The 26,018-nt window shown below is 46.8% G+C and overlaps 2 protein-coding genes and 1 pseudogene across 2 annotated transcripts; all 3 read left to right on the top strand.

Annotated features, from left to right (window-relative positions):
• Nucleotides 1–4,124: 4,124 nt before the first annotated feature.
• Nucleotides 4,125–6,124, top strand: LOC117842242 (universal stress protein PHOS34). The gene is made up of 4 exons (XM_034722617.2): nt 4,125–4,661; nt 4,738–4,829; nt 5,013–5,140; nt 5,797–6,124. Exons 1-4 carry the CDS (start codon nt 4,463–4,465, stop codon nt 5,882–5,884), a joined length of 507 nt encoding a protein of 168 aa, XP_034578508.1. The 5' UTR covers nt 4,125–4,462; the 3' UTR covers nt 5,885–6,124.
• Nucleotides 6,125–14,976: 8,852 nt separating this feature from the next.
• On the top strand, nt 14,977–22,665 carry LOC117842797 (putative 1-phosphatidylinositol-3-phosphate 5-kinase FAB1C). The gene is made up of 11 exons (XM_034723310.2): nt 14,977–15,750; nt 16,024–16,716; nt 16,801–16,954; nt 17,028–17,366; nt 17,534–18,370; nt 18,508–18,839; nt 18,925–19,051; nt 19,163–19,321; nt 19,411–20,886; nt 20,972–21,238; nt 22,012–22,665. The coding sequence occupies exons 1-11, from the start codon at nt 15,485–15,487 to the stop codon at nt 22,264–22,266; spliced, it is 4,905 nt and encodes a 1,634-aa protein (XP_034579201.1). The 5' UTR covers nt 14,977–15,484; the 3' UTR covers nt 22,267–22,665.
• Nucleotides 22,666–23,095: 430 nt separating this feature from the next.
• On the top strand, nt 23,096–24,922 carry LOC117845760 (uncharacterized; annotated as a pseudogene).
• Nucleotides 24,923–26,018: the final 1,096 nt, after the last annotated feature.

Below are 26,018 nucleotides of genomic sequence, written 5' to 3'. Positions count from 1 at the left end.
AAAAAAATGATGAAAAGAAAAATTCAATAATTCGCCAAGTGTTTATGCTTAATGTTCATATCTTTGTTTGCTTAGTTGTTACATGATGTCTACCAAAAGAAGTAGGCACATGGTTTCAATAAGCTTTGACATTAGTTGTGTTGCATATGTGGGTGTTTGCAATGATCTCTTGTTGAGAATGTATCTCCCTTGTATGAGCTCTGATGGTCCAGTTTATTCTTGCTCGGATGATTTATGATTAGGTGCTTGCTCATGTGGTGATATTTTTACAAATTGTCAAAACTTGACACAAGCTATGCCTTATGCTTATATCATAATATCCTCTTGATGGCGATGCAATTGCTCTTTATGATCTACCTGATTCTGCATTACCTCACTGGTAGTGTTTGTGAGTGCTTTGTGATATATTTGAGAAGCTTGCTAGGTTCTGCATTTCCATAGCATACATTTTGTGCTCTCATGCTATCTTTGATGTTTGCATTGTTAACAAGGGGGAGAGATTCACACAAACTCATTTATCTGTCAAGGGGGAGAGATTGCATGTATGCATGTGTTGACACCATTTTTTGACATACGTCAAAGATGGCATCAAGAGGAAGCAGAGATACCAGTGCATAGTGGAAAGATAACGGCTAGTGGAATTGGCCGGTGAGATTGCAGAGGATTCAGCCGATGAAGTTATGGAGATCGGCCGATAGAGTAAGGCAGAAGACTAATCAATGGGATCACAGGGGTGTAGCCGATGGAAGATGATGGATGCGTAGCCAATGGAGTCAGCTGATGCGAGCAAAAGAGTTCTAGCCGATTGGAAATGTTGGAGGTTCGGCCGACGAGGAGCAAGTTTTGACCGGTAGAGGCCAAGTTCGTTTCCAACTCCTGCGCGAGTTATTTTTATTTAGAAAGTTTATTTTCTTTAGAGATAGATCTTATGATTTGTCGTAACCAATTAGGATTAGAAATCTTGATGTATAGGGTATAAATAGGGGTCTTGTAAGCTCTGGAGACATACACATCATAATTAATACAAATCTACTATTTTCGCAATATACTTTCAAGTCGGGGACTTCACCATTATTTTCTTTTCTTCACGAGTTCTTCCAAGCTAGTTGGGCTGCATTGCTTCGATCTCCGGCTAGACTGTAAGTTCCGTGTTTACCGAATACTTTCTAGGCTTTAACGTCGGCCGCATCGCTGTTGTTTCGTTTAGATTTATTCACAAGTTAATGATATTTACTAGATCTGCAGGTTTTATTCTTTAAATCTTGTTGTTTTAGTTTTTATCACAGTTATCCAACTTAGAACACGTTCCGATCGACTTTTGCTTTATTTTCTCGTACCAATCTACTGTCACATAGCCAGTTAGATCTGTTTTAAGTGTTGTTCATGTGGTACTGTTTAGGTTGTATTTTACGCTTCCTTTACATCTACTACATCCACATCAGCTGATCTAGCCGATTGTCTTTGCTCGTGATGGCAGTCTTGCCGATACATCCTGTGGAGCGATTCGGAACGCCAGCCGATTTGCTCTTATATTTGATATTTTATCTGTTAATGTCAATCAACAGGTCAGATTGACTGGCACACCACGGATCGATAGGGCTACAACCTGAACAGGAGTGAAACAGATTCTCCTGAGTTTCGTGTGTTAGTGAGCGGGAGTCATCTCTCGATTTTTGCGTTTACAACATGTTTTCAGGGGGAGTGCATATGTTCAAGGGGGGGTTTGTGAGCTCTTGTGCTATATTTGTGAGCTTTTTATGCTCTTGTGCTCTTTTGCCGGTCGCGTTGAGCTTTTTACCTCTTCTTGAGGAGCCGGCGTTTAGTTTGAGCATTTGATCTTCACATGATTGGTGTTGAGCCATTTCTGCCTCTTCTTGAGGGATCATGTGTTTGTCTCAGTTGTGTAGAGTTGTTGCCCTTATCTTAGGGGACTGAGACTTCTCAATTCGAGTGATCTTGTGTTTGTCTTTTCACTTGGCTTTTTTAGCACTTGAATGAGCTCTTATCTTTCCTTCTCTTTCTTTTATTTCTTTCAACTATGAATTTATGTTGAGTGTTGTTAATGCACTCATCAAGGGGGAGATTGAGGACCAATGGTGGTCACCCTTGGATGATGAGTGATTGACAACGTTGTGTAGTTTGATGTTGCTCTTGGCTTGTGATGTGCAGGTGTAGGATGCGACATGGCGGCCGACGGTATGCGGTGAAGGTCAATCGAAAGGTTCATGCCGATGGACCAAGGACGGTGAAGGATGAACGTGAGTAGGCTTGGACCGATGGATCCGAGGAGTCCGGGCGGAGTCACGGGTGGTCCACATGGTGCACGGAACAGCGAGAGAACATGACGGATGGAGACGGCGTCGGTCGAGTCGAGCGGGAAGCTCAGTGGAGGCCGGACACGCGTCGACATCAAGGAGGTCGCGTGGTGGCCAAGTGGAGATAGACGGTTTGGGTGGTTTGGGCCTCAAAACCACAACGCAGGCAGATTTTCCGGTTTGGGCCTCAAAACTGAGGGCAAGCCCGGTGCGACTGGAGCTTTGAGAAGGAGGGCACATGGCATCATCGCGAAGCTTGCATCGAGGCAAAGCAAAGTCGTGAAGGTGGCGTGTCCGTCCGATGCGTCTATAAAAAATTGGACCAAAATGCCCCTGCGTGAGCGGTTATTTTAGTTGTAGCTATAGGAGTAGTTTAGTCATCTGCCATGGACTATATATATATGGGTAGATGGCTGGTGGTTGTTTCAGTACCCTTGTTAGAAACCCTAATTCATTTGCTTAGAGGCTAGCCAAGTGCTTAGAGAGAGAGAGGAGAGAGAGGGAGATGAGAGGATGATTGCTCTTTTCTCTTGATTTCTTCATCTTAGTGGGTGGATGAAAGGAGGAGGCTAGTCCTCATCTTGTAAAGATGTTGTCCTCGTGATTTAGTCGAGTTTGTGGTTCAAATCCGTGGCTAAGTCTTTTGGTTTCTCCCATTTCTGTTTTTCAGTATTTTCGGAGCTATTTTTTGGGATTTATTGTTGTTCGAGTTTGAGCCCTCATCCCGCGAGGTTTGTTAGTGGAAATTATTGCTAGGATCCTTGTGAGCATCTATGATGTGATCCCCAACTCAAATCCTCCAAGGATTCAGCTTGAATTTGTAGTTTTCCTAATAACTATTTTTCTCTTGTGTTCTTGACCGAAATCATGAATTCCAAGGTTAAGTTCGTATCTTTTCGAGCAGATCTTTTGGACGAAGACTCACTGCTTCTAGGCGAACCTATGGTTAAAATTTTGTGAGGTTTGGACATCATTTAATTGACTTTCCCTTTTCTTTTGATCTTTACCCGCGTAGGGAAAAACGTGTAGGGAAAAATAGGAAGTTCCGGTTTTACAAACCAAGAAGTTCTGGTTTTTGCAACTTGCTAATTATTGGGGAGATCTCTTGGGAATAGACTCTTAATGGTCTTGGAAAGCCATGGTCCAAATCTCGTGAATTTTGGAGTTCGTTTGGTTGAGTTTTGCTATTTTTCTTGGAGCTCCTCCAGGCTGTTTGGGCAAAATCGGAGGTTCCGGTTTTTGAAAAGAGGAAGCTCCGGTTTCGGAAGATTCTCCTCCGGTTTTGAGAATATTCCCTTCCGGTTTTGGTTCCATTAGTTCCGGTTTTTATCTGAAGCTCATTCTCTGCCTAAGCTCTTTTCGTGCTTACTTTCGCTTTGTGTCAAGGGTTTCCCCTCCGGTTTTGGTTCCATTAGTTCCGGTTTTCTCTAAAGCTCTTTCCGTGCTTACTTCCGCTTTGTGTCAAAGGTTTCCTAGTATTGTTCCTAGATCTAGTAGCATCTCATTTAGCTATGTGGATCTGACAATTCTAGAAGAGAGGTGTGTAGGGTGGTTTTTGGGATATAGGCTGAATTCCTTTATTTAAGAAAATAATTTTAATCGACTCCCATTCAACTCCGCCCTGTTCCGGTCAGAATCATTTTTCTTTTGATGAAAACCAAATTTTATACGGTAACATCAAAACGTGGCTTGGCAAATTGCATTGGGCGCCGAACATTGAGGACGGTGGCGTCTGGAGGAGGACATTGAAGCTGTTGCTGTTGAGTGTTGAACCCCTTGAAGCTCTCGGCGCATTCGCCTCGCTAGAGAAGGCGTGGCCCATGGCACTCATCCGCACCGAAAGCGCTATTTTCCGCGGGCAGTGGGCATCCTTTCCGCGCGCCGCTAGCTAGTTGGTGCGCTCGCGCGTCGCCGGTTACCGCCAGGCGCCAGCGTCCGTTCCCCGCAAGCGCTTTCCGTGCTAGTCTCTACGGTTTCGTGCCGTTTCTACCGTTTCTTCCAGGCTCTCGTCTGGCCGTCTGGAGGCCTTTCTTCTAGGCTCGTCTGGGGAGCAGAGGGCCAGTCGGCCAGACCCAGAGGTCACTGCGAGAGAGCGTGTCGCGACGAAGCCAAGCGAGCTAGTAGCTATCCGAACAAGGGGTCGAGGCATGGCGGAGGAGGCGCCTGCGCTGGCGGCTGCGGCGGGGACGAAGATGACGATGGTGGCGGGGGTCGACGAGAGCGAGCACAGCTTCTACGCGCTGCAGTGGGCGCTGCAGCACTTCTTCCCGCCGGGCCAGCCGCAGCAGTACCGCCTCGCCGTCGTCACCGCCATGCCCTCCGCCGCCGTCGGGCTCGCCGGCACAGGTACGACTTAACAGCGGTCCTCCTGTAGTCCTGCCTGCGCGCTGCTTCCATCATGCTAATCGACTGCTCCGTTCAGGCGCCTTGATGGATGTGCGGTCGTTCGTGGAGGCGGACCTCAAGCGCGCCGCGCGGCGTGTCCTCGACAAGGCAAAGGAGCTCTGCGCGCAGGTACGCGCACCAACCAAACCAACCAGATCCCCACCACGCACGATCTTGAAATACCTTGATCCTTGCTCCTCCATCCGCAGATGCAAGACCGAAATCATGAACGCGAATCGAAGCTCTAATTTCTCTTGATCAATCTACTTACTCCATGCTCTCATGTTGGGCATGCTGGTGAATCCGCTGCAGGTGCAGGTGGCCGACGTCGAGTTCGAGGCGTTGGAGGGGGACGCCAGGAACGTGCTCTGCGACGCGGCGGAGAGGCACCACGCCGAGATGCTCGTCGTCGGCAGCCACGGCTACGGAGCGATCAAAAGGTCTGTGACATCTCAACGCGACAACGCCTTAGTATGCTCTGCTCTGCTCTGTTTATGTTCTGTTTCCCAACTTCACTTGTGATTAGCAACTGGCAAGGAGTACAGCTAATGAAAGGAATATGCTCAGATCATGAGATTGCTTTGACGCCAATACTGTTCGAGTTAATATTTTTGCTAATGTATTATTTGGTATAATGGTATATGTCCAACCAAAGTAGAATAATTAGAGACAAGCATAATATATGAAATGGCTCTGTCCCGGTACAGTCTTATCTTCAAGTCATGCAGCAAAAACTTGTAAGTTCCTTTTTTACTAGTTCGCAGCTCTAATGGAGTATGCAGCAAAATACGCAAAACTTTTTTCAGATTCAAAAATATGTTTACGGTTGACGATCAAAGAGCTAGGCTTGCCTGACAGAGGCCTTCTAGAATGGGGGCAAATACTAAACTGTTTAGAAGTATTTGTAAATTCACTTTTCAAACCACATCTTATATGGATTTTTTTTTATTTCACTCTCCATGTGCATACAGGACAATAAGTCACTGTAATGCGCGTTGCCTTACCTTGAAGACTGCATTATTTTCCTTCTCTGCTTTATGTTTCTTCTTGTACTCACTTTGCTTCAGTATTACTGAGTCCCTTGAACCTCCACCAGGGCTGTTCTTGGAAGCGTGAGCGATTACTGCGCCCATCATGCGCACTGCACCGTGATGATAGTAAAGAAGCCAAAGCACAAGCACTGATCAATGCAACGATGTGATCGACCGGTATTTCGCAAATATATGTTTTGCCAAATTGTGTGTGTGCGTTGGGGTGTGAACAATTCGATCATCAACCATCACATCTCCGGTCGGTTACTCCAAGTATCCGAGGCAATCATTCGACGTGTGGTTTGAGTATAGTACAAATAACTGTTGTCTATTGCCTCAAACATTGTGTTTTGTTATTCATGCAACTGCTATGGATGTATTTTGTGACTGCAATGTGAATGTGCATGTAATTTATAGGTGGAGAAAATCGCAGGCGATACTTCTTCGAGACGTGCGTGGTTCGACCGACACGGCGACACTATGGGCCTGATCAGCAAAGGTTTGGCCCATATTCGAGCAAGAGTCGCGTGCTGTTCATCACGGCCTACCAGCCCATCGGCATCCTGGGCACAAATTGAAGTGCCGTTGGCCCTGTCACATAAAACACCCTTGTGTATATGCCTGACGTTAGGGAATTGGAAGGGAATTTAAGCATAGCAACCATGAACCAAAGAAGCTCCCAAAGCATGCAAAGCTAAAGCCAGAGTGGTTGGCACGGTCACGACTCACGACCCATGATGGAGAAGGGAAAAAGAAACGCTGAACCGCGGCCAGTTTTGGCGTTGTGTTGTCCCGGCATGATTGGCGCCTTTCGGTGTGCGGCGTGCCTGCCATGAATCACCCCCACACCCGGCAAAAGAAAGATTCTTCCGGCCTCCACTGCTGCTGACGCGATGGCCTCCTTCCCAATCGCGTTCCCCGTCGTGAGCGAGGTGCTTCGTGCGCTCTCCGGGGGGAAAGCGATGATTAACCGCTCCGCTCCTGAAAAGATGGTAAACCTCGCCATCGTCTCATCTAGTCATCTCCACGTTTTATGGCTCTTATGTGCTACGCATGTATCTCCTTGGATATATATATCTCATCTGTATATCTAGCTAGCACTTCGTCTCTCCTCTCCCACACATGAATCATCATTTTGTTCCGGGAAATATCAGCTTTTTTCGGAGCACGATTCCAAAAAGGGGTAGTGGGGTACCATTGGTACTTGGACCACGATTGATATTTTTTTCACGTGATTAACCATGTGGTTCCAAAATCCCCGTCTTCATTCTCCATCAAGCATGCGTCGCCTCCTGACCATGACCTGGAACTAATTCGCACCATCATCGCCCGTACAGAAATGCATTGAGTATACGCTCATCAAGCACTGTTGATCACCATGGCCGCGCTTGTGGATTCTTCCGCCCAGAGCTGATATGGCGTTGACACGCTCATCATGAGTCAATACATGTCTGGACGATGAGCACGATTGGTTGGTGTCCAAAATTTACCATACCAAAATTTAGGCAAATCAAAACATAGACATGCCATACCAAAATCTGAGCAAAAATTCTAGAACATGACTTGATTGGGTGCCAACCAAGTGAATGCTAAAGACTTTGGGAGGCAACCAATCGAGTTCAATGTGCCCCCTTCTTCTAGACCTGCCCACCCTACTGACACTACTAGAGAACTGACTTTCCACCCAACTCTTTTTGTGCCGGTTGACTTTGGATCCAGGACTAAACCTTTAGTCCTAGGTCAAAAATGAGGCACCGAAACGACATCGACGGGAGCGGCTTTAGTTCCGGTTGTAAAGATCTGGCACCGACGCCCCCCTTATCCCGGTTGAAAATTTCAACCGGGACAAAAGATCCCCCCTTGTCCGATTGGTAATTCCAACTGGGACAAAAGGCACTACCCACGGGCGTCACCTCTCTCCACATTAATATCTCACCTATCTCTTCTCTTCCTTATCTCTTTTCCTTCCACTGGTGCCTCCTATCTCCTCCTCCTCTCGCGCAGGCACCCCCTCCCCTCCCTCTCTTCCTGTCCCGCCCCTCCCCCTCTGCTCCCCTCCACTTCCCTCTCTGCTCGCCCCTCACTAGCAGTGAGTAGCGGCAGCGGGGCGAGGGCGGGCGGGGGCGGGCAGGCTGGCGGCGCGGGCGGAGCGGAGGCGGGCCGAGGCGGTGGCCGGCGGGCGTGGGGTGTGTGTGGCTTTTTTTATTTTTTTCGAAACTTTTTAGTCCCGGTTGGTAACAACTAAAGGGGGTCCCGGGTGGATGATCCGGGATTAAAAAATCCACTTTTATCAAAAAATAATTATGATTAGGCATTAGAGAGATATGATCCGGGAGCATTGTGAACCGAAGATATCCTCACTGTCTGCGGTTTTCATTTTTACACCTGACCTGATCCGGCAAATTCCTGACAGATCCAACAAGACTTGATGGCAGCTGACAGTGGTTAATTCTGCCTATGATTCGGCCGATCTGGCCTTGTTTAGTTGCCAAAATTGGGAGTGCCAAAATTACTGTGCCGGCACTGTAGCACACTGTAGTATTTCGTTTGTATTTATGAATTATTGTCCAAACATTGACTAATTAGGCTTAAAAGATTCGTCTCGCAAAGTACAACAAAACTGTGCAATTAGTTTTTAATTTCATCTACATTTAATACTCCATGCATGTATCGCAAGTTTGATGATGGGGAATCTTCTTTTTGCATAGTGTCAAAGTTGGGAGTTGGAAGTGAAGTAAACAAGGGCCAAAAGAGAAGTTTTCGGCGCTCAGGCACAGGCACGCAACCCTCTGAATGACGTTCGCTAAGAAGGGCATCGAGGTCACTTGGTTGGCGTTAAAGCACCGGAAACGAGAGGCCGGTGGTCTCGGACAGTGCCGGTGCGGGGACTGATGCATCCCCCAATCCCATCCCTGTGGTATGTGGAATGCTCTGGTGCTCGTTAGCGTTAAAATGAAATGGAAAACGGACGGTCGGTCAGGTCAGGTCTGGTCAGTTGATTGAGTAGTAGTACTGTGCTAATGAAAAGGATCAAGACCTTATTTAGTTGCCCAATTTTAAGGTGCCAAAAATACTGTAGCGACACTGTAACGTTTCGTTTGTATTTGTGAATTATTGTCCAAATATTGACTAATTAGGCTCAAAAGATTCGTCTCGCAAAGTACAACAAAACTGTGCAATTATTTTTTGATTTCGTCTACATTCAGTACTCCATGCATGTACCGCAAGTTTGATGTGATGAGGAATCTTCTTTTTCATAGTGTTAAAGTTGGGATTTGGGGGTGAACTAAACAAGGCCCAACTAGCAAACTAGTATTTCCTCTGTTCAGTTCAGCTGTTAGGATGTGTAGCCGTTGTAATAAATACAATAAAGTAAAATACAATAAAATGCACCTATCATATGCTTAGCTTAGGGGGGTGTTTGGATATGAGGTGCTAAATTTTAGCAGGGTCATATCGGATATTCGGATGCTAATTAGAATGACTGAACATGAGCTAATTACAAAACTAATTGCATAGATGGAGTCTAATTCGCGAGACAAATCTGTTAAGGCTAATTAATCCATCATTAGCAAATGGTTATTGTAGCATCACATTGTCAAATCATGGACTAATTAGGTTTAATATATTCATCTCGCGAATTAGACTCCATCTGTGCAATTAGTTTTGTAATTAGACTATATTTAATACTCCTAATTAGTATCCAAACATCCGATGTGACACGTGCTAAAGTTTAACACGGTGTTTCCAAACACCCCCTTAATACGCTCGGGATTTTTTCAACCTGGAGCTATCCGTGTGTGTACGAAAGTACTTCCTCTGAAGGACAGGAGCAGTAGTAAACTGCGCATCGAAATCCAGGAAGCAGGATGGAAGCTGCATCCCGTCAGAATGCAGAGCGCGGCTGATCCATTCTAGTCTTGTTTTCTCGTCCCAGAATAGATCGCCATTAGCGCCGGCCGAGCCAGGCGCGTACACACGTCGTGACGTCGTCGTCCGGGAAGGAATGCTCCCGATCCGGGCCGTAACATGCAGCTCGGAGACGGTGTCGTACACGACGTGTGGCAGCGGCGGGGCGCCGAGGCTGCCCCTGGGTGTGATGCTGTGAGGTGGTCATGTGAACCGATTCAGAGTACCAGGAGATTCCGGGGTGGACACCACTGTACCTCCAGCACTGCCGACGGCGCTTTTTGACGCAGGCATGCCTTGCCTCGTCCATGTGTTCGCGCTGGTTGATCGCCACAGGTGCTATTTGGATCCGAAAGTAATTGTTACTCCATTCATTTTAAATTATTGTAGTCTGTTTTGATTTTTTTAACTAGACATATACCATATCTAGATACATAATAATATTTATGAACATAAGAATACTGAAACGACCTAATATTATGTCGTACAATTTGGAACGAAGGTAGTACATAATATTATGTCGTTAATTTCTGAGGTGAATCCAAATAGAATCTATTAATATCTAGCTAAAGTCCTTATACTAGTTACTATTAAGCTAACCGATCCAACCTAATTAATTTCAGCTAGCTCTTTGATTAGCTGGATGGATCCAAACAGAATCTTACTCACTTAGCGTTACAGTTTATTTGCTTTCTTCTTGATTCGTGTCTTGGGACATCTAGTGTGCTGGAACTTATTAACGAAGAGATCATGGACGGAATGGTTCCTTTTGATCTGAAATATATTTTGAACCAGGTCCTTTCGAAGTGGTTTCACATTATCTCCAAAGAAATTGACAACACCATAACATGTTGGCCAGAGTTGGATAAGAGGACCCAGCCTTAACATGTTGGCTTGTGTTGGATAAGAGGACCTAGCAGGGGCATATGTCCCACTCAGATTTTAGATTTAAGTGTGATTTTGTTTAGTGGTCCACACTAATTGAACTCTAAGTATTACTCAGTAAACAATAGTAGCTTATTCAATAAAGTTTTATATTTGCCGGGGTCAAGATCTGCCAGTGGTATTGTAATATCGTACTTTCTCGAGATGCTACAAAGAAACTACGTACTAGCAGACTCCTACTCATTTTTTTTTTGGTTCGACCAGGTCTGTGCGATCCCGAACCTGATGTGAACGTGTGAGCTAATTTAAAGCAGGATTGTGTCTTATCATGCGTTTACGCCACGCGTTAGGCACCGTTACGCTTTTTTTCTCTATTGCATTGTGGACATTTGGTACAGTAATACTGGTTGACGAGAGCGAAAACATACTATTTATTTATATTATGTGTGAGATCTATTATATATAGCCAGCCACATCATCTCATATTCCTTCCAAGTGGTTTCTTTTATATCCCCAAGAGGACTAAACAATGAAGTTTAGCCGTTTTGTGGTCGGTGCATGCCGCAAGTAGACATGAGAAAACGCCAAAAGATGTGCCCAAGCCCGAAAGAACTGTCGGGATGAAGTTTGTATGGTTTTTTTTTGGGTCGGACTGGACTGCTCATCATTTTTACATTGAAAAATAAATAAAATAAATAGTCCAGTTCAATATTTTTAGGCTGCTAAAATTAACGCCACGCTAGACCTAAGCATTTTAGTACAGTCGAAGTCCGAGCCCACCGAGTTTTGACTCAATCATGTCTGCTCTAAAACTAGACCTGAAAAAATCAGGTAGGATCGAGCCCTACCCGACAATTTAATTTAATTTAATTATTCCCCAACTACAAAAGAAAGTGTGGGAAGTCCAAAACCGAGCCGGACCCGGTCCGAGCTTAGCCCAAAAACAACCATAAATGAGATCACAAAATTTAGACCGGAAATTAACCGGGCCGTCCTTTTTCGGCTGAACTTGAGCCCAGCCCGCTCCGAAAAATACTCATGCCTGCACTATGCCCAGCCCTAATGTAGCTACGGGTCGAACTTGATTAGGCCAACTTTGCTCTCTAGCTGCGAGTAGTACTCGGATCGACTGATGAACAGCCGGAAGCAATTCAACGGATCGCGTCCGTCCATCCGCTCCATCCCATGGAAGCTGAGGTCGACAGGGCAAACCGCCCAAGCGGGGAATGTACCGTGCACCTTGCGGCTTTAATTTCGCCGCCGGTCACGTGTGCGAGCGGGAGCGTGAATGCACGCACGCACCGACCCCCCAAAAGGAGGTGTGCGCCGATGCATTCGGAGCGATCAAGGCCGTCGCATTCACTACGCAAAAGCGCAGTCCGGCCGGCCGCCCCCATTATCACGGGAGTGGGTACGGGTACGGGGTAGGTATGCGCTACGATACGACACTGTACGTGGGGCGTACGCCGTCCATACCATACGGCGAGGGAGGCCACGGACTCACGGCATCGTCGGACAGGGCGTGACCACGGCGCGGAGCTGCAGGTGCTGACCGGACACGCGTCCACGCCGAGCGCACGCCTGTGCGTTGACCTGGAAAAGCCTACGGGACCTGTGAACCTGACCTGATCACCTGACTGATGAGTTTGTACTGGAGAACGCACTACCTGGGACACCATTCTTTCTCTGCCGCCCTTTTTCATTCGGCTCAGAGGTGTTCATGCACTCATGCTCAACGGCCAGATTGCTGCGACGATAACCACGAGTGCTAACCAAGCGTCGTCAGGCCTCCTCTCTCCCGTTGTTTTTGGCCGCTGAGGCGCTGGCACGCGTCTTTCTTTTGTGTTTCTCCTTCAACGCTCCTCACGGTTCCAACTGGGCGCGCGATGTTCTTCAGCAAAGACACCGTTTGTTTACTGGCACGGCGCGCTCGTAACGGTCGGTTGGATGCTGCGCGAGCACATGGTCGATCATCCTCCCTCCACGTTAGGATCCTCCGGCGACCGGCTACTACTCGTACGGTCTCGCAACTCAACTGTATACGGTGCCTTAATCACCCTGCCGATCCATCCGATCCTTTCCCCTGCCAAACTCATGTGATCGATTCAAAGCCTGCATCCGGCCGGTGAATATGGATCACTGGGGTCTGGCCTCTGGGACATTCTCTCGCTCGAGGACATCAAGAACGACAGAACCCTGATACGAAGACCTCGTGACCACCTACGTCGTACACACGGCACGTACGTATCGGCCTCCGGTACGCACGGCGTCGGCGATTGCACCCAACGGATGGATTGCGCCAGCAGCGAGCGGCGGCGGAATCCGGCCTCCGCCTGTCGGGTGGCGGTGGCGCAGAGGCGTGAAGCGGCAAAAGATGTACGGTGGCGGCGGCTGCTGTCACGCACGCTCACGTGTCGACGCGCGGGGGGAGAGGGAGGGAGCACGAGGCCGATGGGAAGGGATCATGTGATCCAGCCAGCGGAGAGCTGCCCCGATCCGCGGACCTGGCGTTCGCCCAACGTCCATCGATCGGAGTTCACGCGCCCGCGTCGTGCCGCGGAGTGGGACGACACGAGGGCGGCTTCGGAGCTCGAGACCCAGATCTTCATCAGAACTGGAACTTGGAAGCGATCCTTCAGGCCGGGTCTACCATGGCTTTTTTTTTTTTTGACTCGCCGCCACGGGTTTCCCGTTCTTGGATCGGAAGGGAGAGCCTCGCCCTCGCGTCGCCACCACACGGACTCCAGGTTTCCTGCGAAGTGAACGAAAACCCTCCGCGTGGCTGCATCTGCTGGGAGGTTAGCCAAGATTCTAATTCCTCGGTGAATGATTGCTTGTGTTCTCGACCTTGTGATTTCAGAGACGGCTTTACGATTCCTACGTTAACATGAGGATAAAGAAGTTTCCAGACGGCTCTACAATATTCCTCCCTTTCGCGTGACAAAGTAAAAATCGTAGAGGTTCAACCGTGCTATAGTAGTTTTTTTCACGATGCACCTTCTTTGACTTGTCAGTTGTCACCTACATGTGGCCGGTAACGTGTAAGTAGCGAAGAAATCATGGCGTTTGTATGCTTCATAAGATTTCGAGATACCAATATGGTATCTTTGCCAAGCGAAGAGATGTGACGTTAGTTGGCGCATGTTACCAGCATAGAAATCATGTTTGGAGGGAAAGCATGGCGATATCTACTACTGACACATCTCTGACACGAGAAATCCATGTGCGACATGGTAGATAAAATCTATAGGTCTTAATCATGTTGACTCCCGAAGCTATTAACCACCTAATGTCTAACGGGGCTACTTGGTTCCAGGCCATGACGCGTCCTGCCAAATTGCGGCGCGCCAGACCATATCCCTCCTGCTTGTTGCTTGCCACGCCACACAAAGCTAAGCGGACATAACTGATTCATGGTTGTTTTTCTCGCCGCAACTTAGACGCCGAATTCCTGCACCGCAGGTTGGTGGCGGCCACAAGCTTAGCTTGGCATTTAGTGGCCACGAACCAAGCAGTTCCTGAATCTATTTCGAATAATCGATGTCCAAGATTTCACTTATTAGTTTCATCAAAAAAAGATTTCACTTATTAGAATTATTAAGACTCGTGAATACTATCCAATTAATTCGTTGTTTCTTATAAAATATACAATACTCCCTCCGTTCCAAATTATAAGTCATTTTAACTTTCTTAGAGATTTAAAACATCTCAGTTTTGATCAAATTTATATAATAAAATACTAATTTGGAGAGTTAGAATGACTTATAATTTGGAACGGAGGGAGTAGTTCTTTTATGATTCGGTGTTAAAAGAGTATTTCATGTAAATTTATTACTACCTACTATAGCTTATAAGGAAACATAAAACATTATCCATGAATTACCCATAAGCTTCTCATATATGGAGTAGCTGGAAATAGGCAACAAGTAAATTGTGAAAAGTAATGAAACTACCGTATATGCACTACCTTCTCCTTTTGACTAGCCACCACTAATTACTAAAGCTATATAACATAATAACAAAAATATAAAAGAAAATGGATAGTGGCTGGAACCCATCCAACATATGTATCCCCGCGGAAACGACGCATTTTTTTCTCTAGAAAAAGACCTCTCCATTTTACACCCTGCATCTGCATTTTCCTTTCAATTGGTTCTCGGCTTTAATTTAGCAGTACTATGTAAGAACTTGAATAAATGAATGCTAAAACGAAGCCAGGACAGGAGAAAACGAACACCAGAGATTACGAAGCAAGAAAGCCACCGCCGTCGTCCCCGTCCGCTGCTAGTACGAGACTTACGTAGGCGACGGCGACACGAGAGACGCACGCACCATCCGGGCCCAGCCAGCGAAACGGAGAGATACCCAAGAGGCGAAGAGCGAGGCTTTTCCACCGCGCGGGCGGCCTCTACCTGCCGTTAAAATCCCAGCTCCGTCCGGCAGTGGCGTCACTGTTTCGGTATCCCTCTCAAATCTCCCTCCTGAATCTCCCATTCCCGTAAAACTGTATAAGAACCACCACCGCCGCCGCCGCCGCCAATCTCATCTCATCGCCTCTCCTCCCCAAGCCACGACCCCTCTCAGCATGCACTTTGGGTTCTCCTCTTCCTCTCCCTCTCGCAACACGGCGCTCAATTGGCATCTCCCGACCTCGCCGTCCGCCTCCGCCCGCCGTCCCCGCGCTTGCTGAAGCCGATCGAACCCCCTCGTCCCGCTCGTCGGCTGCATTGCTCGCTCGTTCGCCGCCGGAGGCGGGAGTGCCGTCTCGCAGGCCGCACCGGTGCCGGGTGGTTGGTTGCGCGTGGGTGGGGCGCTGACTTGGAGCGGACGCAATCAAACGGAAGGAAGGAAGCTTCGGGGCGCGGCCGCGTCGCTTCGGCTCGGGGCGTCTCCTGCTACTTCTCGGGGCTTCTCCTCCCCCCTTTTGTTGGTGTTTCGTCTTAGCGTGAAGTGGCGGGGATGGGGGTGCTGGAGTTCGCGGTGGAGAAGGCCAGATCCCTCGCCGCCGCCGCCGACCACGAGCGGTGCCACGTGCAGAAGGGCGAGCTCGCGCGGATCGAGACGCGGCGGCGCCAGGAGGCGGGCCATGCCGTGAGCACGCCGAGGGCCCAGGGCGCCGCCTCGCCCGTCGGCCCGCCCACGCCGCCGCGCCGCCCGCCCGAGGCGAGATCTGGGGGCGAAGGCGACGCCGCCCCGCGCTGTCATCCTCCCTGCCGTGATATTAGGTAAATGCTAGTCTACCTCCTCAGTTTTTAGAACCGTAGTAAATGATTTAACAAAGTCAAGCACCCTTAAAAACCTGTAGTTAAGTTGTCTGGTCGATTGCCATGGAATTGTATTAAATCTGGTTCGTTCCTTTTTCTGTGGACCTGAAATTAGTGCGTAAAGGCAGTAGGGGTGTGGGATTGTAGCCAGGTTACACACCAATTGGCTAGGGCAGATGCATGATGTGTACATCTGATATTTTGTCATGGATCGATTTGTGGTTGTGGATGCAGGCGAGTGGAGGAGGAGGCTGCTGACGAACCCGGGGCTCAGTTTTTAGCCCCAGGGACTGACTTCTTACATGACTTTTCAGATACAGATTCTAGTGTTAGTGTTAGTAACTCAGTGTACAGATCGATGACCCCAAGCCCTGCAGAGACCCCTACTTACATAGTGAGGCTGGATGATACTTCTGATCATGATGTAACAACAATGACTGATTCAGATGATGCACGGGAGAAAGTCATTGCTGGCATCGCAGATGAGGGAGAAGAGGTCAACACATTATCCCGTATTGTTGATTTTGGTGATGATATTTGGTGCCCACCACCACCTGAAGATGAGATAGATGATGTCGAATCAAGGATATTTGGAATCGATGATGAGGACGATGATATTTTATCGGAACCTAGTTGCTTCAGTGCTAATAAAATAGCTGGTGTCAACGGTGTCTTTGGTGGAGCTCATAAAGATGGTGTTCAGAATGACTTGCTGAAGCACTTTCGAGCTCTAGTTGCACAGTTACTGACGGCGGAAGGCATTTCTTTGGCCAGTGACAACGATTCCAAAAGTTGGCTTGACATAGTGTCCTCATTGGCATGGCAGGCTGCTAACTATGTGAAACCTGATACCAAGAAAGGTGGCAGCATGGATCCTGGTGATTATGTGAAGATTAAATGCATAGCATCTGGAAACCCAACTGATAGGTATCACCTTCTCTTGCAACCTACTGACAAAATTTGTCTTGATTATTCATCATATGTCACTAATGAACAAATTATTGAATGCAGCAATTTTGTCAGAGGAATTGTTTGCTCCAAGAATGTAAGGCACAAACGTATGGTCTCAGAGCACAGGAATGCCAAATTGCTCATTTTAGGAGGAGCCCTTGAGTACCAGAAAGTATCGAATAAATTGGCATCCATAGGGACTATACTTGAACAGGTCTGTGTCTATTCACTCTGGCTATTTAAATATTTTTCTTGCAATCTTATTGATGAATGACCTTATACTGCAGGAGAAGGAACATTTAAGAACTATTGTTGGGAAGATCGAGTCTAGGCAGCCTAACGTGCTTCTAATTGAGAAAAGTGCCTCATCTTTTGCTCAGGAGCTCTTAGCAAAAGATATTTCATTAGTTCTGAATGTGAAGAGGCCACTTTTGGATAGGATATCAAGATGCACAGGTGGTCAGGTTGCCTCATCAATTGACAACATCATCTCAGCAAGGCTAGGGCAGTGTGACTTGTTCAAGGTGGAGAAAATTCCAGAATCCTCATCAGCAGAACACACAGGGAAGTGCTCAATTAAGACTCTGATGTTCTTTGAAGGCTGTCTGAAGCGCTTGGGTTGCACGGTAATGGTTCTTTGAAGACATTCAATTTGAATTTCAAAGGATGTCTTTGTCATTATTTTAATTCATGTTCTTATACTAAAATTCTCTGAAATAAACAAACTTTCAAAACCAAATTTCCAAAATTTCTTCATACTGTTTATTAAATAAGTGTGCTACACTTCATGCAGGTTCTTCTGAGAGGGAATTGTCGGGAAGAACTAAAGAAGATTAAGCGTGCAATGCAACTTGCAGTCTTCGCTGCTTATCACCTCTCCCTGGAGACATCATTCCTTGCCGATGAGGGCGCAACAGTTCCAAGAATTCCTTCAATGCCTGTGATAGATGCACCAGATCTGCAAACCCATAGAGATAACGTTTCTGCTAGCCCCGCTGATCATAATATTCCTGAGAACCTCAGAGATACTGAAGAGAGATATCCACATAATGCTACTATCAACCAGATTTTTGAGAATATATCTGCAGCACCAACTCTGTTATCAGCATCAACTCTGTTACCATTTGATGGGGTAAGCCAGGGAACCGTGCCTGAATGTGGAGCATCTGAATTTCCAGTTGGCCGTATCAACTCTCAAGCTTTGTCCAACTCATGCCATCCAAATGCTTCATGCATTAAACATTCAATATCTCCATGTTCCCTCAGTGATTACTTCAGAATGTCATGTGCTGTCACAGATTATGATGACTCATACAAGTTTTTGCAATCTTCAATTGCTTCTGATGCCTGTCATGCTAGTGCGTCAAGCATGAAACCATGCCTTTTGGAAAACTGCAGGAGTCACCCCTCAATAGACAACTTACAATCAGGGAATACAGATGTCAAAGATGAGCTATCTGCTGGTTACTTATCTGGTACCGACAACAATCAGAGCATCTTAGTTTCGCTCTCAAGTACCTGCATCCCAAAAAGCTTGGCATGTGAACGTTCTCACCTCCTCCGCATCAAGTTTTATGGTAGCGTCGATAAGCCACTAGGGAGGTACCTCCGTGAGGACTTATTTGATCAGGTACTTCTGATATTCTTCTATGTAACCTATTATGTGAAAATATTCCTTTGTCCCCCCCCCCCCCCCCCCCCCCCCTCTTCGAAAGAACTCCTTTGTTATTTTTTCTAAACTTCATTCTTCATTGTGTTTCTTTTCAGGCGTATTGCTGCCCATCATGCAAGGAACCTTCAGAATCACATGTTAGGTGCTATATGCATCAGCATGGCAGCCTAACAATCAGTGTTAGACGCTTTCTGTCTCAAAAGTTACCAGGTGAACATGATGGAAGGATATGGATGTGGCACAGATGTATGAGGTGTAAGCCTAAAGATGGAATGCCACCAGCAACTCATAGAGTAATTATGTCTGATGCTGCTTGGGGCCTATCATTTGGCAAGTTCCTGGAGCTCAGCTTCTCAAATCATATGACTGCTAACCGAGTTGCTAGTTGTGGCCATTCTCTCCAAAGGGATTGCCTTCGTTTCTATGGGTATATAGCTCTTTTTACCTTTTTTATGTTCCCAGCCTCATCCAGTCCTGCAGTGAAGATTCAATTTGCGTACATAATATTGCAGGTATGGAAATATGGTGGCTGCCTTTCAGTATAGTCCCATGGTTACTCTATCCGTTAACCTTCCACCCCCAGTACTAGATTTCAGTTTCCATGCTACACAAGAGTGGGTTAAAAGAGAGGCAGTTGAGGTATGCAGTTAAAATAGTTGATATTAAAGATACGTTGATTCATTTGCAGCTCCACATCCCAATTTTGATTGCAGCAGAGATGACGAAATGCTTGTAACATTTTTCTTTCAGGTATTTGGCAAGATGGAATCCTTGCACAAGGAGGTATATGATTTACTTCATAATATTGAGAAAAGTATCATCACCGAGGATGATTCCATCAAAACAAGCATGCAAAGGCAGATAATGGAGATGAAAGATTTGCTTAACATAGAAAGAAATGAGTATGAGGTAGTGCCTCCTAAGTTTTCTTTTTTTATTCATCTCATGCTTCATGTTATTTTTTTTGTGCTGACGTTTTGTGATTTTTTTTACCTTAGGCTTTGCTTCTACCAGTTATAAGGGGGAGTGCTCATTCAGTTAAATCAAAGATTGATATTTTGGAGCTCAACCGTATTAGACGCGGTCTGTTCCTAGATGCTCACACATGGGACTGCAGGTTGTGTGGCATAGATTCACTTAGGGAAGGTGGTGATGTTTCCAGAACTGATTCCTTCAATCAAGAAAAACCCCAAGGGACCAATGAAGCGAGACCTGAATTGCACCAGGCAATTACAAGACTTGGAGGTACCTGGCAAGAACCATGTCCTCGACGTTCTACAGGAAGTCCAAGGAAATCTCTCTTGTCTACAGAAGGCCACTCGAAAGATCACCAGTCTGCCATGGTTGAGAAAGATTTGCAAATTGGGCTCATGGATGGTGTTGCAGGTGATGCAGGAGGTCTTGATTTGGTCTTCAGCAAATTCAATATATATGAAGGACATCATGTATCTGAAGATCCCATCAAGACAGATCCAGTAGAGAGGTTACCATCACTTGCATCTATTTTAGCAGACAAAATAGATATGGCATGGTCTGGATCTGGTGAATTACACTATAATCTTCCACATGATTTGACCAAAGCAGATGAAAATAGATCTTTTAGCTTGTTGAACAATCCAAGTTGCAAGAAGGCTACCGCCCCAGTCCGGATCCACTCATTTGATGCTGTATTGAGATTGCATCAGCGGGAACAAACTGGATTAGTGCCTGCTTCATTGCATTCAGCATTGAAACCAGCTGATTCCTTTAGAGACTTGACGAGCCTTGTGAAGGATCCGATGACAAACATGCGGAGAGCATTTTCTCAAATATCTCCCAGGACAAGAGGAAACTTAAATTCTGTTCTTACACGTGCACCTAAATATATTACATCGGCTTCTGATATGGTGAAGAATGGGGCACGACTGCTTCTGCCCAATATTAGCTGTGAAGGTTCTGTTGTTATCACTGTCTATGATGATGACCCAACCAGTGTTGTGTCATATGCTATGACATCGCAAGAGTATGTTGAGCATGTCACACATAAAATGAATGCAAGCTCCAGCTTTTCAGATTTTACTAAGGCCAGCAGTAATAGACTTGATGGATCTTCTTCCTTGCATGAAGACCTTTCAGATTTGAAAGGAACCCACTTCAGGTTCAATTTCGATGATGATGTATCTTCTGCAGATAGTACTAAGTTTTCTGTCACTTGCTACTTTGCAAGGCAGTTTGATGCACTCAGAAAGAAATGCTGTCCAAGTGATATTGATTACATACGCTCACTAAGTCGTTGTAAGCGATGGAGTGCACAAGGTGGAAAAAGCAATGTTTACTTTGCAAAGACAATGGATGAGAGATTCATTATTAAACAAGTCACCAAGACAGAGCTCGACTCTTTTGTAGAATTTGCTCCTCACTACTTCAGGCACTTGACAGAATCATTGAGTTCCAGAAGCCCGACATGTCTTGCGAAAATAATGGGACTATATCAGGTTGATTTTTATATTGAACCCTCTATCCAGCTGCATTTTTCTCTATTCTGAGTTTTTACTAACTTATACTGTTCGCCTCATCCAGGTTGGTATCAAGAGTTTGAAAGGTGGGCGTGAGGTGAAGATGGATCTGATGGTGATGGAGAACATTTTCTTCCAGAGAACAATATCTAGGGTCTATGATCTGAAGGGTTCTGTGCGTTCACGTTATAATTCTGATACTTCGGGACACAATAAAGTCCTTTTAGACTCTAATCTCATAGAAGCACTACATACAAAGCCTATGTTTTTGGGGAGTAAGGCAAAAAGAAGATTGGAAAGAGCTGTCTGGAATGATACATCATTTCTTGCGGTACGTAGCTCTTTTAACTTCTTAGACTTATAAATTTACTGGCAAATATAGAGACCTTCATGACTTATCTTTTTACTATTTTAGATGATACTTAATTTATCTAATGAGATAGTGCTGAGGCTCCTTTTTGCATGCAACAGTGGATGTCTTCTTTCCCTGAAATTTCTCTGTTCGACAAACATGCTCATTATTCTAGACGATGCTAACCGTTTTAGGGCCTGTTTTGTTGAGGAGTATCACGCTATTGATTTTTAGGATTTTGTTCAAGTTAATACTAAATCCTAGGGATTTTGATCCGAAAAAACCTTTTCTGAACAGGCTGTTAAAGTTTTTAAATCTCAATGGTATCCAATATCATGTATGTGACCTTTTTGAATTCTTTTATTTGTCTCCAGTCTGTGAACTAAGGAGAAAGGTGTTATTTTCTGGTCTTTCTAAGAAAAGAATCATAGCACATTGATAGGCTTTGCTTATTTGTTGTGGCACTAGGATTATCCGTTAAAAGTTATAGTAAATTAACAATACAGCAATCTAAAATGTAAGGATTTGATGCCATGATGTGGACTATTTGCTCTTACCATCGTTGTCCAATTTTATGCAAGTTATCGTCATTTGCACATAATTGTTGCAGACCTTTTATTTTTTGGAATTTTTGTCAAACTATATGTTACAGCAACTCTCTCTTAATTATAGAAACTGTAGCATAAACTAGATATAGCATGACTGGCAACCTTGCATCATCATCGCATATGCTAACATGATCCATCTCGCAGTCTTTGGATGTCATGGACTACTCTCTTCTGGTCGGCATTGATGAGGAGAAGAGCGAGCTGGTCGTGGGCATCATCGACTTCCTGCGGCAGTACACCTGGGACAAGCAGCTGGAGACATGGGTGAAAGCCTCAGGCATCCTGGGCGGGCCCAAGAACGAGTCCCCCACTGTGATTTCTCCAATCCAGTACAAGAAGAGGTTCAGGAAGGCCATGTCGAGGTACTTCCTCGCCGTCCCTGACCAGTGGACCTCCTGAGGCAGCTATATCCTCTTTGGTGTTTTAGCTGCAACTTTGTCAGCGAAAGCATCACCCATTCATCATCCTTTGGCGAATTTTGAGCGAAAGGATGAACTGAGACGAATAGGCATTCTTTAGTTGCTTGTTGCCTCCATTTTTTTAACCAACAGGTAACATGTTTAGCTATAGAGCAGATATATGAGAGGATCAGGCCCTGATCTGGATGGACTGTGACACAAGCATGACCATTGCAGTGTCGAGAAACACCTGAGGAAGGCTTGATTGCAATGTAAATCACGGTGAGCGACGGCGGGTTATTTAACGCCGAGTTTCGCTGTATTCTTTTGATTGATGTATCAGATACCGAGAAATTGTACAAGGGAGGTTAATACAACATGTAACAGCTCAGTTGCTTTATTTTCTTGAATGAGTGTGTTCTTGAATCTTGACTGCGCATCTAACCTTTCTGCCTCGCCCTGTCGCTCAGCAGGGTTTCAGTAATCACCAATCTTTTTTTTTTTGAGAGGTTCAGTAATCACACTGATCAGTAGTCGTTCGAAGTGAAGGAAAACAACTAGTACTTCGTTTGGGCCATATTGGGTTCACTCAGGCCTAGCCCATGTGAACAAAACTCGTGGGTTCGACCGCACGACGGCCTTCTCTCTCCGTAGAGTGGGCTGAAGCCTCGAACGCATGTCGCGACAAAAGCACGAAAAGTGCGCGGCGCCACATCACGGATCCCCGTACACACCTACTACTCTCTCCGCGCCCTCCAGTCCTGCCACCAACCGAATCCTGCCGTCCATCAGCGGTTCCCTCCACGACCAGACAAAAAAACCCTCGCGACAGCAGCGGCCCTTCCGTTCCCACACGAACCTACTGCCTTCATTTCTGCACAGCCGAGGGCTTCCAATTTTTCACTGCGAGGTGGGGCAAGGCCAGGAGCTTACTTTCCTGGCCCACATGTCGGTGGTATTACGTAGAAAACCCGTCGGTAAGTCTCCTCCTGACCCGTCTCCTCGTCCCCGTCGCCTTCACCGACCCAAAACCCCAATTCCCCTCTCCACAGAACACCAAACCCCATTCACGGCGACGCGCCGCCACACCACGAGAGCTTAGCGCAGCCGCCCCGCCCCGCTGCATCCATGGCGGACGACGCCGGCTCCGGCGCCGCCCCCGAGCTCGCCTCTCCCCCGCCTCCGCCGCCGCTGCGGCCGCTCCCGTCCTATTCCGAGGTATAATTCTCCTCCCCCATTTCATTTCCGCCGCCAATCTGCGCGCAGTAAACTTTTACTTGGGTTCTCGTGCTGCCTTCGGGCTCGTCTCACCGTCTTGCCCGTCTTTGCGGCCGCTCCCCCCGCGCAGATGATCCTGGAGGCGATCGACGCGCTAGACAACGCCAACGGCTCCAACAAGACGGCGATCTCGGGCTACCTCAAGAACAAGTGCCGCGCCAGCCTCCCGTCCGACCACACCTCCCTCCTCACGATCAACCTCGGCCGCATGAAGAGCAGCGGCGAACTCGTCTTCGCTAGGAATAACTACTTCCGCCCCGACGGCGACGACGAGGAGGTGAAGGAAGAAGAACCCAGCGCGACTGCCCCCGCAGGCCCCGCCTCCCCGCTGCGCCCCGATGGGTACAAGGACCCCGCCGTCGATGAGGACTCCACTGGCGTGTTCGACGCGGCTTCCGTCTACTTAGACATTGATGATTTTGACGCGCAGCTTGGTCTCCATTCCGTCCGCGACGCTGATGACACTGACGTCCCTGCTCTAGCTCCCGGCGTCGCCGCTGATGACATTGGCGTGCCTGCTCCAGCTCCTGATGGCGTCGTCGCTGATGACATTGACGTGCCTGCTCCAGCTCCCGTCGTCACCGCTGATGCCGCTGCCGGTCCTGTCAAGAGGGGACGCGGACGGCCGCCCAAGCCCAAGGTCGCCGTCGCAGAGGACTCGCCCGCTGAAGCTTCCCTCGTTGCCGCTGATGCCGTTGCCGGGCCTGCCAAGCGGGGACGCGGACGGCCACCGAAGCCCAAAGATCCCGCTGCCATGGGAACGGATGGTGAGTCCACTGCTGATGCTAATGCGCCTGTCAAGCGGGGGCGTGGACGGCCTCCCAAAGCCCAAGGACCCCATTACTGAGACCATCGCCTGGGCCACCAGTGGCATGCTCAGCCCGCGTGGGCGACCGCCTAAGAAGGCCAAGGTTGAGGAAGCTCCCAGCACTGACGTGCCTGTCAAGCGTGGGCGTGGACGCCCCCCCAAGGTGAAGCATTGAGGCCTGCAGCTGTTGGGGAGCCATCGAGTCTGAAACCATGGCTGTTTTGAATCCTGTGATGACAATGGTAGCAAGATTATGGTGTAGCCGCGCTCGTCAAGTGAAGTTGAGTAGTAACTTTTGCAATTGTTGCCTTGGGTCAGTTACAGTAAGCTAATCTCAGTAATCTGGATGGGTTCGTGTGTACGATGGGATGGTGGAATCATAGTAAGTTGGCTACTGCTGAGGGCGATTGAATCTGTGCTATTTTGCTCTCGTTGTTACTTGCTTATTATGATGGTGATATTTGCAATGCTGCGGGTAGCAGCTGTCGGCTGGACCTGTTCCTGATCTGTGGCGTTCTTGTGTGGTCAATTATGGTTGAATTCATGCATGCTATCGCATATAAGGATTTTATTTTAGTTGTCAATGAATTGAGTTGTTAATTCAACTTCTGTGTTATGGCTGTGTGTTAGTTGAATTATCGTTGAATTGTTCTAGCATGCTGCTTGAGTGCAGAATGATTTTTATCTGTTCTGGATTATATACTAGTAAAACTCGATTGATTATTTGTTTGTTTTGGATCATCAAGGCATAGTGGTTGATAGATGTTACTTAGGGCTTGTCTTTTATAGGTGGATGGTGGCACTAAAATTCTGTTAGCGTAAACTGCAGTTATTTGTTAAGCATAGTTCACTCTTCACAGCCAATAGAGGTTGAAATAGGGTAATCTAATCTAGGTGTTCTTATGAGTGGTATTTGAAGACTGTTCAATGAATATATGGATTTGGTTTATTTGGCAAGTGCTGTTACTAGAAGAACATGTTCAGTAAAAATAGAATTTTGTTTACAATTTCCTTGAACTGGAAGTTGAGCATCACTCTGATAGTCTGATAATTAATTAAAGAGATATATGATGTTCATCATATTTTTAACAACCGTGCTAGCATTCGAATTATTTTAGATTTTGTATCTTGTTGAAGTTTTTCTTCCCTGAGTGCTGTTGATTAACGTCTCTGAGATGCATGGCTGATTGTAGTATGATATGATTTTTGGTTGGTTCATGCGTTGTCAATTATTTTTTTAACGAACCGTATAAAATAGTGCGAGTTTCTATTGATATAGTTGAAAATTACAAGACTACAGGCCTGGGTGGCCACAGGCAGGAAAAGGAAAAGAAAAAAAAATAAACAAGACTTGTTTGGTTGGATTGGGACGTCAATGCGAATTACTACTCAAACTTGACACCTCCAAAACCCGACCGGTTGGATTGGGCCGTCAACGTGGCTGAAACACTCTACTCGACAACGGCGGCAGAAACCGAAGCCTTACCACGGTGCCCACCAACATTCACATGCTTATGTAATCGCCGAAACCTCTAGGCGTGGCCCCGCGTTGACAGGGAACCGAGAGAACCAGACCGTACCGCACCATACCGAGAAGGCCACTGCCATGCAGGACCCATCGCCGTAGTGCCGCTGCAGCACCACACTCCACCTGACAAAGTGATACC

Source organism: Setaria viridis, chromosome 2 (genome assembly GCF_005286985.2).
Source record: "Setaria viridis chromosome 2, Setaria_viridis_v4.0, whole genome shotgun sequence".
NCBI lineage: Eukaryota > Viridiplantae > Streptophyta > Magnoliopsida > Poales > Poaceae > Setaria > Setaria viridis.
The sequence above is the reverse complement of the archived record's forward strand: the minus strand, read 5'-3'. Positions and strand labels throughout refer to the sequence as shown.

Excerpts from the sequence above, each read along its gene's own strand:
- LOC117842797 (XM_034723310.2), top strand. The coding sequence starts at position 15,485 with ATGGGGGTGCTGGAGTTCGCGGTGGAGAAGGCCAGATCCCTCGCCGCC. Across the intron at positions 16,955-17,027 it reads TAGGGACTATACTTGAACAG|GAGAAGGAACATTTAAGAAC; the intron begins GTCTGTGTCTAT and ends CTTATACTGCAG. Across the intron at positions 20,887-20,971 it reads AAATAATGGGACTATATCAG|GTTGGTATCAAGAGTTTGAA; the intron begins GTTGATTTTTAT and ends CGCCTCATCCAG.
- LOC117842242 (XM_034722617.2), top strand. The coding sequence starts at position 4,463 with ATGGCGGAGGAGGCGCCTGCGCTGGCGGCTGCGGCGGGGACGAAGATG. Across the intron at positions 4,662-4,737 it reads CGTCGGGCTCGCCGGCACAG|GCGCCTTGATGGATGTGCGG; the intron begins GTACGACTTAAC and ends TGCTCCGTTCAG. Across the intron at positions 5,141-5,796 it reads GGCTACGGAGCGATCAAAAG|GGCTGTTCTTGGAAGCGTGA; the intron begins GTCTGTGACATC and ends AACCTCCACCAG.